The 12763-nt window shown below is 40.5% G+C and overlaps 1 protein-coding gene across 12 annotated transcripts in view; it reads right to left on the reverse strand.

The window, feature by feature from the left end:
- Positions 1 to 12763, reverse strand: part of ARHGEF9 (Cdc42 guanine nucleotide exchange factor 9) — a 530054-nt gene that overhangs the window by 298020 nt on the left and 219271 nt on the right. For 8 of the 12 annotated variants that reach the window (XM_058291386.2, XM_058291381.2, XM_058291387.2 and 5 more), the window contains one exon: positions 1027 to 1282. The exons of 2 other annotated variants lie outside the window; for them this stretch is intronic. In XM_058291386.2, the coding sequence (XP_058147369.1) occupies positions 1111 to 1282 (172 nt within the window). In that variant the 3' untranslated portion in view covers positions 1027 to 1110. Of the gene's footprint in view, positions 1 to 662; positions 1283 to 12763 lie in introns of those variants that run through there. 2 more of the 12 variants (XM_058291384.2, XM_058291392.2) reach the window with 2 other exon arrangements.

Genomic DNA, 12763 nt, shown 5'->3' on the forward strand with positions numbered 1-12763 from the left:
TTCAAATGTGCTAGATTTCAGAATCACCGTTGTCAAAGTTTCCAGTTTGAGATCTGTCCTATGGAATTTGGACTTGCTAATCTCCATGGTCACATGAGGCAATTCCTATAATAAATCTCTGTATTATAGGTTCAGTTTCTCTGGAGAGCCCTGACTCACACATTGAAAAATTTATCAATTTTTTTCTCAAGGAATTTTGTAATTGAAAAAAAAATTCATATACAGTGGCCAGATTGTTTTTTGAAACCAAGCTGACAAATATTTTTTACCTTAAAAGAGCACTTCAAGGTGACACGGTCTTTTTAAAACATAGAACTAATTCAAAAACACTAAACATATATATGAAGTATAATGGATGAATGTATGTAAGATACCTGAATTTGTTTCTGAATAAAAGTTTGACTTATGCAGTCCCTCCTCCACCTCTATATCTCTCTGTCAGGGGACAAATTTAGTTGGGTGGGTTCATAAACCCCTGTTGGTAAGGAAGATGACAGAGGGTTGATAGGGATAAGTCTGGTAGCCAGGCAAGAGCAATGGAGAGCCCACTGTCATTTCTTTGAGAGATTTTCACATACAGACCTGTGGATCTCCTTGAGGTAAATTTGAAGAAATATGTTGAGGGAATTCTTCAAGACCATAGTATCAGAAAAGTGTTGCTGTTTTTTTTTTTAATTTTGTTTTAATTGTATTTTTTTGAAGACACATAGATCACAAAAAGATGTTACATTAATAAATACAAGAGGTTCCCATATACCCTACACCCAACACACCCCACTCCTCCCACATTAACAACATCTTTCATTATTGTGGCACATTCATTTTGGAACACTGCTGCATCACTTATAAAATAGTTTACATTGTAGCTTACACTCTCCCCCAGTACAATCAGTGGGTTATGGAAAGGTATATAATGTCTAGCATCTGTACCTAAAATATCATTTTCGACAACTTCAAGTCCCAAAAATGCCCCACATCACATCTCTTCTTCCTTCTCCCTACCCTCAGCAATTACCATGATGACTTTCTCCACATCAATGTTACAATTTCTTCCATTACCAGTCACAATAATTCTATAGAAGAACATCAGTAAATCCACTCTAATCCACATTATTTTCCTCCATCCTGTGGACCCTGGGATGGTGATGTCCACTCCACCTCTATATCAAGAGGGGGCTTAGATCCCACAAGGATGATAGATGCAGTTCTCCTGCTTGCAGTTGTAGGCACTCTTGGTTCTCTTGTGTGGTGGTTGGCCATCTTCACCTCCCTTTTAGCTGACCTGGGTAAGACCAACAAACCAGAGAGTAGGATTTGCAAGTCTGCTGAGGCTCAGGGCCCAGCTATCACATGGACAGTCCAGAGATTCAAGTCTCCTGAGCATACACCAACCCTAGCACAAACCGCAGGTTCAGTAAAAATGTCACGTGTAGAAAGGTCACATCTGAGTTCAACTCCATCACACTCAGGAACACAAATTCCAAAGAAGGCAAACTGACGTGGCACTGAACTCCATAGCCATCTGCCATGGCCATAGAACCTGAGTGTTTCCATAGCCCTCAGAAGCACCAGTACCAGGGGTTGCATCTACTTTGTCTATCTCTGGATCCTGCTGAGGTGTGCATAAGCACAACCCCTCTGATTATCTCCCCACTCTTTTTTGAAGACTGTTAGCCATATAAACTCATTTGTCTTTATCATTTCCCCATTTTATTCAAGGTCTTTTTCTAGTTGTATCTCCAGTTAGTGATTGGTAGTAATCGCTTGGCAACAGGGAGGTTCATCCCTGGGAGTCATGTCCCACACCATGCATTTACATGGTGAATTTGGTTTAAAGAGTGGCCACATTTGAGCCACATGGAGGCTCTCAGGAGGTAACTCTTAGGCATCCTGCAGTTCTAGGCCTAGCTGAATTTAGTGGGATCTAATTCACATAACATAAACTTCACCCCTTTGAAATGCATAATTCAGTGTTTTTTATTCCAAGAATTATGCAACCATCATCACAATCTGAGATCATTTCTATCACCCCAAAAAGAATCCCTGTACCAATTAGTTCCCCATTCCCTCTCCAACCCCTGGAAACCATTAATAATTTTTTGTTTCTATGGGTTACCTATATTGAATATTTCATTTAAATGAAAGCATACTAAGGCTTTTATGCTTTCACAGATCATCTATTTTGTAGCATGGATCAGTACTTCACTCCTTAAAATTGAATAATATTCCACTTGTTCATGTGCCACAATTTATTTTTCTATTTATCAGCTGATTGACATTTGGGTTCCTTCTACTTTTGAGCAATTATAAACAATGCTGCTATGGACAATCATGTAAAAGATTTTGTGTGGACAATTTCTTTTTTCATTCCTTTGGGGTGTATACCTAAGAATGGAATTGCTGGGTCATATGGTAACTCTATACTTAACTTTTTGAGGAACCATAAGTTCCCTACTTTTAACAAGTTGAGTGGTATGTCCTAGCCTCTGTGCTAAATGCTTTTCATTTTTAACTATAAACTGATTTACTCCTTACAACACTTCTGTGATGTAGGCACTAATTACACTTATTCCCATCTGACAGATAACAAAAGTGAAGCTCAGAGAGGTGATGTTGTCTGCCTATTGTCCTACAACTAGGAAGTAGGAAATAGAAACAGGATTTGAATCCAGGCAATCTGGCTCCAGAATCCTTGAAAGGAAGAGTTGGGCAGACAGAAGGAAAGCAATTTTTCCTCCAAAAAATAGTGACTTCAGATTAGCATATTCATTCTATAGAATAAGTTTGGATTTTGGCTTTTGTTGACTAGCTTGTTTAATTTAATCAAGTATTTAAAAGCAAAACTCTATAGGCCTGTTGTATGGATTAAATTGATAAATTTAATCTAAGCATTATATATATATATATAGGGTTTATATATAGTAAGTATTCAATAAATCTTGATGATATATACATTAATGTTCTCTCAACTTTCTGGATCATGCACTCAATCAGTAAAACATTTCTGAGCATACCCCTCCCATTATAGGTATATTTATTATAAATTATAATCATGTATGATTGGCAATCAGTGTGCAATTACTGGGAAATCTTAAGTTCCTTCTTATTTTTTAGATAATAAAGAAGTTCTAATATTTTCCTCTGTACACTCCATGAATGATCTCATGTGCTCCACTCTAACAACAGGCCTAACCTCAGAAAGGGAACTCAGGAGGCCCAGGGTAGGGACAGAGTGACTACTCCAAGGTACTCTAGGTGTCTTATGATATAGAGGATAGAGGGGAACTAAGTGTGTGTCACCTTTGTGGTTAAGGACAGAGATGGGAGCATGCAGAACGAAGAAAGGACTTTTATGTGTGACAAGCAGGAGCCCTTTCTATCTGAGGTTTCTTTACAGGAGAAAGGAAGTCCCTGTACACTATAAAATAATAGAGTAGCTACAGCCTACCAGGTAAAGGAAAAAGGCTCAGTCTTTTGCAAATTCCAGTTGAATGCCAGGTATAAATAAGGTTCCTTTTCCCTCTGAACTGAGAAGCAGAACCAGGAAAGATACCCTGCGTCAGTCATGCTGAGCTGCCATCCTAATTGAGAAAGGAGGGCATGTTAAGCCCCAAAATGACAAAGTACAGCTTTCAAGATTCATCCGGACCTGGAGTCTTCCATGGCACAGTGAGATGGAAAGGGCTTTAACATCTCCCAATTCACTATCCGCCAGTTTACAAAAGAGGGAACAATGATCTAGGAAAAAAACCTACCCTCCTCTGAGACTCAAAGTGATTTAGTGTAATAATAATAAATAATTGATAACTGGGTTTTCCATTTCTGAAAAAAAATACAGCTGTCACTATTCTAGGTGTTTTACATATATAAAGTCATTTTATCATCATAAAAATCCCTATGAGGGTTAAAGGAAGGATTTCCTGTTTAAGGTGCTTAAGGGGGGGAGGCATCTGGCACAGGGGCAGGCTTCCAGGGATTTTGTGAGTGCTCATTTTATTATAGTGTGCCATATCATTGGGTGAAGACCCATACGATGTGTTTGAAGGTGTCCCTACATCCTGGGGAGGCCTAATGTTCCCAAACAGAAGGAAATGTGTCTCTCAAGAGAATTGTTGTCTCCCAGTGGGTAAGAGCAGTCTAGTATGTCAAGCCCTAGGCATTGTTGGAAGGATCTGTGAATCCGGTCCTTCAAGTGGTGAAGATTGATTGTCACTGTGGGTCCTGAGGGGAAGGGGGGAGAGGTATAGAATAGATGGAAGCAGGGTGAAAATGTTCCACAAGATCATGAGATGATGGATATCGGGCATGTTAAGTTACACCAAAAATGTATAAAAGTCAATAGGCTAATAATGTAAGGGGGAAATGGAAAGGAGAAATGAGTTTATATGGCTATGAGTCTCTAAAAAAGAGTCTGGAGGCTGTCAGAAGGATTGTCCTTATGCACAACTGAGCAGAGTCTGAGAGACAGATAAAGCAGATACAACCCCCAGATATCAGTTCCTTCGAGGGCTAAAGAGACCCATGGGAGTTATGGTCATGGCCGATGGGGTTAACTACCAGGTCAGATGGCCCCTCTTTGGAACTGGTGTTTATGTGTGATGAATCTGGACTCAGATGGGATCTCTCTTCATAAGACTTTCATGCTAATGTGCTGGAGGTGCAGTTAGTGTCGGGGTTTAAGATATATTTAGGGGATTTGAATCTCTGGACTGACAATGTGATAGCCAGGTCCTGAGCCTCAGCAGACTCCAGCACCTACAATCTGACTTATTGGGCTCACCACACTCAGCTAAGATGGAGTTGAAGAAGGACAATCACCACACCATGGAGCCTAGAGTGATTACAACTGAAAGTGGGAGGATTGCATCCAGCATCTATGTGGAATCTGAGCCTCCTCTTGACATAGAGGTGCAATGGACACAACCAATCCAATGTCCACATAGAAAAGGTGGCATTGGATTGAGAAAAGTGGACATGGTGGCTGATGGGTATGGGGAAAGGCAGGAAAAGATGAGAGGTGGAGGCATCTTTGGGACATGGAGCTGCCCTGGATGGTGCTTCAGGGGCAATCACCGGACATTGTAAATCCTCACAGGGCCCACTGGATGGAATGGGGGAGAGTGTGGGCCATGGTGTGGACCGTTGACCATGGGGTGCAGGGGTGCCCAGAGATGTACTTGCCGAATGCAATGGATGTGTCATGATGATGGGAGGGAGTGTTGCTGGGGGGGGAGAGGTGGGGTGGGGGTGGTAGGGTTCAATGGGACCTCATATATATATATATATTTTTAATGTAATATTATTACAAAGTCAATAAAAAAAAGTCAATAGGCTAAAATGTAAACCATAATATAAACCATAAGGTAACTAAAAATTTAGAAAATTGTGCAGTCTAAAATATAAACCACAATGTAAATCAAAATGGAACCATGTTTGATAACTATGTTTCAATATCTGTACATCAGCTGCAGCAAATATAACGTGAACTTGTAAAAAGATCATTGCTGGGGAAGGGGGGAAAAGGGTATGATGTTGAATATATAGGAATCTCCTATATTGTATATGTGAGTTACTGTGATCTAAAACTTCTTTTAAGACAAAATTAAAAATTAGAAAAAAATTGAAAAAAGGATATAGACACTGAGGAAGAAAGGAAAGAAATTGTCTTGCCACTCTGCACACAGGACAACACCTATTACAGTGATGAAAGGCAAAATGCCAAAAACAAAATGTTTTATATTTTTCATTTTTAGTACCCAATTTATTTTAACTTAATTTTGGTTTTTATAAATTAGATTGTATTCTATTTCTAATCTTTAAACTGATCACTATATTTCATTTTCCTATTAATTGAATTTGGCAATACATAAGGCTTCCTTTTTAAAGAAGTTTTGCACCACAGAAAGGCTCAACTATGGCAGGGGAGAAACACTGGTGTGGGTTGTTATTGATGGGTGACAGATGGTTGGGACAGAGTTCTCCAGGGCATGTATATAGGGTACATAAAAATGTTCAGATATATGTTGGGTATTTTCATAGTAGTTACAGTTACAAGCAGCAACTGAGGAAGTGCTGAGCTCCTAGGCAGGGGAGTACTGCCACAATCCCCAAAGGAACAGCAACAATCCCCCAAGTGCAACAGCAAAAACCAATGAAGAGGGATGGTCTAATGATAAGCCCTTGATACTGATGACTATGCTTATGAGCCTGTGTGCCTGAAATATGAACTAGGCCTAGAGCTGCAGGGTGCCTAGGAGTTACCTGCCGAAAGCCTCCATGCTGCTCAAACATGGCCACTCTCTAAGCCAAACTCAGCGTGAAAATGCATTACCTTCCCCCCAGCATGGGACATGATTCCCAGGGATGAGCCTCCTTGGTGATGAGGGATTACTACCAAGCACCAGCTGATGATGTAACTAGAAAAAGACCTTGAATAAAAGGGTCAACTCAGACCAGCACAATATCTCAGGCTTCATGTAATATCAGGTGTTAAAAACTGCTTTTTGACCTTGAATAAAAGGGGGAATTGGAAAGGTCAAATGAGTTTCTATGGCTATGAGTCTTCAAAAAAGAGTCAGGAGGTCATCAGAGGGGCCGCGCTTACACATGCCTCAGCAGGACCCGAGAGACAGGCAAGGTAGATACAATTCCATTTACTGGTTCCCCTGAGGGCTATGGAGACCCACAGGTTCTATGGTCATGGCAGATGGCTCTAAAGTTCAGTGTCATGTCAGTGGGCCCTACTTTGGAATTTGTGTTCTTGAGTGAGATGAAGTTGGACTTAAATGTGACCTTTCTACACATGCCTCTTCTGTCCCTTTTACTGAACCTGTGGTTGGCACTAGGGTTGGTATATACTCAGGAGACTTGAATCTCTGGACTGTCCATATGCCTGCTGGGGCCTGAGCCTCAGCAGAGTTGCAACTCCTACTCTCTGGTTCATTGGACTTTCCCAGGTCAGCTAACAGGGAGGTGAAGATGGTCAACCACCACACCAGTGAACTGAGAGTGCCTATAACTGCAAGCAGGAGAACTGTGTCAATGTGGGACCTAGACATAGAGATGGAGTGGACATCACCATCCCAGCGTCCACAGGATGGAACAATATAATATGGATTAGAGTGGACTTACTGATATTCTTCTATTGTGATTAGTAATGGAAGAAATTATAGCATTAATATGGAGAAAGTGGCCACATTAGTTGCTGAGGGCAGGGATAGGGAAGAAGAGATGTGATGTGGGAGCATTTTCAGGACTTGAAGTTGTCCAAAATGAAATTGCAGATACAGATACTGGACATTATATATCCTGCCATAACCCACTGAATGGACTGGGGGAGAGTGTTAAGTACAGTGTAAACTATTATTCATGGTGTGCAACAGTGCTCCAAAATGATGATGTGGGAGGAGTGAGTTGGGGATGTGGGGGGGATATATTGGACCTCATATTTTTTAATGTAACATTTTTTGTGATCTATGTATCTTCAAAAATACAATAAAAATGATGAGGGCTGGGGGTGGGAAGTGGGGTATATGAGAACACCTTATGTTTCTTTTAAAAGATTTATTTATTTATTTATTTCTCTCCCCTCCCCCCCCACACCCAGGTTGTCTGTTCTCTGTGTCTATTTGCTGCGTCTTGTTTCTTTGTCCGCTTCTGTTGTTGTCAGCGGCATGGGAATCTGTGTCTCTTTTTGTTGCGTCATCTTGTTGTGTCAGCTCTCCGTGTAGGTGGTACCATTCTTAGGCAGGCTGCACTTTCTTTCATGCTGGGCAGCTCTCCTTATGGGGTGCACTCCTTGTGCGTGGGGCTCCCCTATGCGGGGGACACCCCTGCGTGGCACGGCACTGCTTGCGTGCATCAGCACTGCACATGGGCCAGCTCTACACGGGTCAAGGAGGCCCGGGTTTGAACTGCAGACCTCCCATGTGGTAGACGGATGCCCTAACCACTGGGCCAAGTCCGTTTCCCCATCTTATGTTTTTTATTGTAACATTTTATGTGATCTATTAATATAAAAAAGATTATTAAGAAATAAAATAAAATTTTTAAAATATTTTAAATAAAGAAGTGGAATTATCAGAAATCTAAAAATGGAGTTAAAAAATGAAACGCTTTTCGAGTCAAGTAACAGCAAACTAAAGTAACTGTGGTTTAATCAAATTGGAATTTCTTTTTTCACAGAATCACAATCCAGAGATAAGCGGTTGTTGGCATTACTTCTGTGCCTTATCAATGCCATCAGGAATCCAAGCCTTTATTCTTATGCTTGTTAATTCATGGTGGCAAGATGGTTATACTAGCTTTGGAGAACTCACCCCCATGGAAGGCTTCCTTTACATTTTCTCAGTAAGCTGTTTGTCATATGGCTAACACTTGTTGTAGGAGAGGCTGAAAAAATGGGTATTTTATTTGGTACACCCTTGTCCCCCTAAAAATTGGGGTTCAAGTTGCAAAGAAGAAAGAAATGGATATTAAATGATAGGCAATAAGCAGTTTCTCAGTCACAGGTAAGAATCCACATTTTACAGATAGGAAAACTAAGGCACAGAGTAGTTGAATAACTTGTCCAAGGTTACATTGCCAAATAGCAGTAGAAGTGATACTTGAACCCAGGGAGTATGACTCTAAAGCAGTGTTTCTGCAACATTCTTTAAACAACCTACAGTAAGAAATACCTTTAATATTGCAACTCAGTATATATAAATATATATATATATGCACAAACAATGAATATATATATATATGTTCAAAATAATATATAACATTTCTACTTGCAATGCTATTATGTTCTATTCTGGTTAGTTTTTAAATTTTTTTGCATTTTTTATTATCTTCTTTTTTTAAAGATACATAGATCACACAAAATGTTACATTAAAAAGTATAATAAGTTCCCTTATACCTCACTACCCACCCCTCTACTCCTTCGACATCAAGAACCTCTTTCATCTGTTTGGCACATTCATTGCATTTGGTGAATACACTTTGGAGCACTACTATACAGCATGGATTATAGTTTACATTCTTTCCCAGTCCATTCAGTGGGGTATGGCAGGATATATAATGTCCTGAATCTGTCTGTGCAATATAATTCAGGACAGTTTCAAGTCCCAAAAATGCCCCCATATCACACCTCTTCTTCCCTCTCCCTGCCCTCAGCAAATCCCGTGGCCACTGTGTCCACATCAATGATGTAGTTTATTCTACTGCTAGAGTCACAATGCTGTTCATGCTGAACTACATTGATACATGATCCTGCAATTTGTAAAACATTTTACTGCACAGCTCTGCATTGATGCAACCACTACCTTAAATGGGATTTCTGGAGTATGCTATTAATTTCCTAAGTCTGTTGAAACATATTCTCACAGACTACGTAGTTTAAAACAACAGAAATATATTGTCTCATGGCTTTGGAAACAAGAAGTATGAAATCAAGGTTTTGGCAGGGCCATGCTTCCTCTCCTGTAAGAGAGAATCCTTCCTTTCCTCTGCAAGCTTCTGGTGTTTTCCAGAAATCCTTGGTGTCCCTTGTCTTGTAAATGCATCACCCCAATCTCTGCCTCTGTTTTCACAATACCTTCATACCTCTGTGTCTGTGTCTCTGTGTTTCTTCTTTTCTTATAAGAAGATCAATTATATTGGATTAAGGGCCCATTCAACACCCGAATGATCTCATCTTAACTAACTACATCTGCAACAGCTTTTTTTCCCAAATAAGTTCATATCCTGAAGTTCTGGGAGTTAGGGCTTCCATGTATCTTTTAGGAGACACAATTTAACCCATAAGAGGTACCAAGGAAGACGTTCTGGCTACTTCACACTCTTAGCTGCTGCTGCCTGAAATGCCACTGTTTCATCCCTTCTGTCAAAATCTTTGTCTCTTACTGAGTTTAAATGTTTCAGGCAGGGGGACGCTATATTTTAATGTTTCTACTTTATGCATCCATACTCAATTCCTAACTAACACTGGCACCAGTGCTTCAGTGAGAATTAAAGAGCACATAAAACACTTCACACAATATATAGTGAGCACTTATTCTTGGGTCTTAGCTGAATCTCTCAAATAAGGTACATGAAGAGAATGGAGAGATGATTTGGGGAACTGATGGCAGCCAGTAAAGTGTGTGCTATTCAACCAGCTACCATGGTGAGCAACTGAAGATTAATCCCTGTGGAAGTTCTAGGAAAAAGTTTCAAACACACTTCAAAATTATTTCAGCTGAGAAGCAAGGAAGCTAGGGTATTTATAGGCCCCACATATCTGTCATTGGTTAAGGTTTACCTAGGGACTCCTGATCTGCTGTATTTGGGACAAAGTGAGTTTTAGCAGCCTGAGAAGAGCCCTGCAAAAGAGATGCAGGTACTGGATATTGGAAGTAAAGTTAGTATGTACAGAAATGGTATAGGGAAGTGGATGGAACATCAAGAGCCTTTGCTATATGTTAGCTCACATTATTGCTGATATTATCAACTATGGGTACCTCGCTTAGTGCCACAGTGCAACAGGAATGGATGGCACAGTACAGTGGATAATAACCTCAGTAGGAGCTGTTCTAAATTTTAAGTACAGCTTTTTTATATTGACATTAACATACTTTATTGTTTAAGAGTAGAACTCTTCTTACTTTTTTAATAGATTTGAAAAATTTTTTGAAAGATACATAGATCATACAAAATGCTGAATCAAAAATATAAGGAGTCCATATACGCATACTCTTCACCTTCCCACTTTCCTCCCACATCACCAAATTCTTTCATCAGTGTGGCATATTCATTGCATTTGATGAATACATTTTGGAGCACTGCTGCCCAGCATGAATTAGAGTTTATATTGTAGTTAACACTCTCCTCCAGTCCATTCAGTGGGTTATGGCAGGATATATATTGTCCCATATCAGGCCCTGAAATATCACTCAGGACAACTCCAAGTCAGGAAAATGCCCCCATACCACACCTCTTCTTCCCTCTTCCTGCCCTCAGCAACTCCCATGGTCACTGTCTCCACATCAATGATAAAGTTTCTTCCATTGCTAGTGTCACAATAAGTCTATAGTAGAATACCAGTAAGTCCACTCTAATCCCTAATTTTTCCTCCATCCTGATGACTCTGGGATGGAGATGCCCACTCTGCCTCTAACTTGACAGGAGGCTTAGATCTCACATGACTGATGGATGGAATTCTCCTGCTTACAGTTGGAAACTCTCTCAGGTCCCTGGAGTAGTGGTTGACCATCTGTACCTCCCTGATACCTGAGGAAGACCAATGAACTGGAGAATAGGTGCTTCAACTCCACTGAGGATCAGGACCTAGCTGGCACAGAGTCAGTCCAGAGATTCAAGTCTCCCAAGCATACAACAAACCCCAGCACCAACTACAGGTTCAGTAAAAGTGATAGAGAAGGCATGTGTAGAGAGGTCACATCTGAGTCCAATTCTATCACACTCAGGAACACAAATTCCAAAATAAGGCCAATTGGCAAGGCACTGAACTGCAGAGCCATCTATCATGATCATATAACCTGGGTGTCTCTGTAGCCTTCAGGAGCACCACTATTTTGGGTTATATTTACATTGACTGCCTCTGAGATCCTGCTGGCCTGGTATTGGGACAAGAATAGACATACTGACCAATGGAACTGAATTGAGATTTCAGATATAGATCCTTGCATATACAATTATCTGATATTCAGCAAGGCCATGAAGTCCACTCAACTAGGAAAGAATGGCTTCTTCAACAAATGGTGCTTGGAGGACTGGATATTCATATGTGAAAGAATGAGAGAGGGTTACCATCTCACACCTTATGAAAAAATCAACTTAAGATGAATCAAAGATCTCAATATAAGAGCCAAGACCATAAAGAGCTTGAAAACAATGTAGGGAAGCATCTACAGGACCTTGTAATAGGAAATGGCTTCATGAACTTCACACCCAAAGCATGAGCAGCAAAAGAACAAATAGATAAATGGGACCTCTTCCAAAGTAAAGCCTTTTGCATCTCAAAGGAGTTTATCAAGAAAGTGAAAAGACAGCCTACCCAATGGGAGAAAACATTTGGTTACCATGTATCTGATAGGAGCCTAATATCCAGCTTATATAAAGAAATCCTAGGGAAGCAAATGTAGCTCAATTGATAGAGAATCTGCCTACCAGGGTTTGAACCCAAGGTCTCCTGGCCCATGTGGTGAGCTGGCCCATGCACAGCACTGCTGCACACAGGAGTGCCATGCCACACAGGGGTGTCCCCAGTGTAGAAGAGCCCCGCACACAAGGAGTGCACCCTGCATGCAGCTGCCCTGCTGGGAAAAATGCACAGCCCACCCAGGAGTGGTGCCCCACTCACAGAGAGCTGACCCAAGATGACACAGCAAAAAAAGACACAGATTCCTGGTGCTACGGAAAATGCAAGCAGACACAGAACACAGCAAATGGACACAAAGAGGAGGAGGGGAGGGAAGAGAAATATATAAAATAAATCTTAAAAAAAAAGAAATCCTATATTTCAAAAATAAAAAGACAAACAACCCATTAAAAAAATGGCAAGAGATTTGAACAGATGCTTCTCCAAAGAAGAAATACAAATGGTAAAAAGCACATGAAAAGATGCTCAACATCACTACCTATTAGGGAAATGCAAATCAAAACTACAGTGATATACCATCTTTCACCCATTAGTCTGTTGGCTATTAAAAAAACAGAGAACTACAAGTGTTGGAGAGAATGTGGAGGAATGGGAACTCTCTTCCACTGCTGGTGGCA

This window comes from Dasypus novemcinctus, chromosome X (assembly GCF_030445035.2).
Source record: "Dasypus novemcinctus isolate mDasNov1 chromosome X, mDasNov1.1.hap2, whole genome shotgun sequence".
Lineage (NCBI taxonomy): Eukaryota > Metazoa > Chordata > Mammalia > Cingulata > Dasypodidae > Dasypus > Dasypus novemcinctus.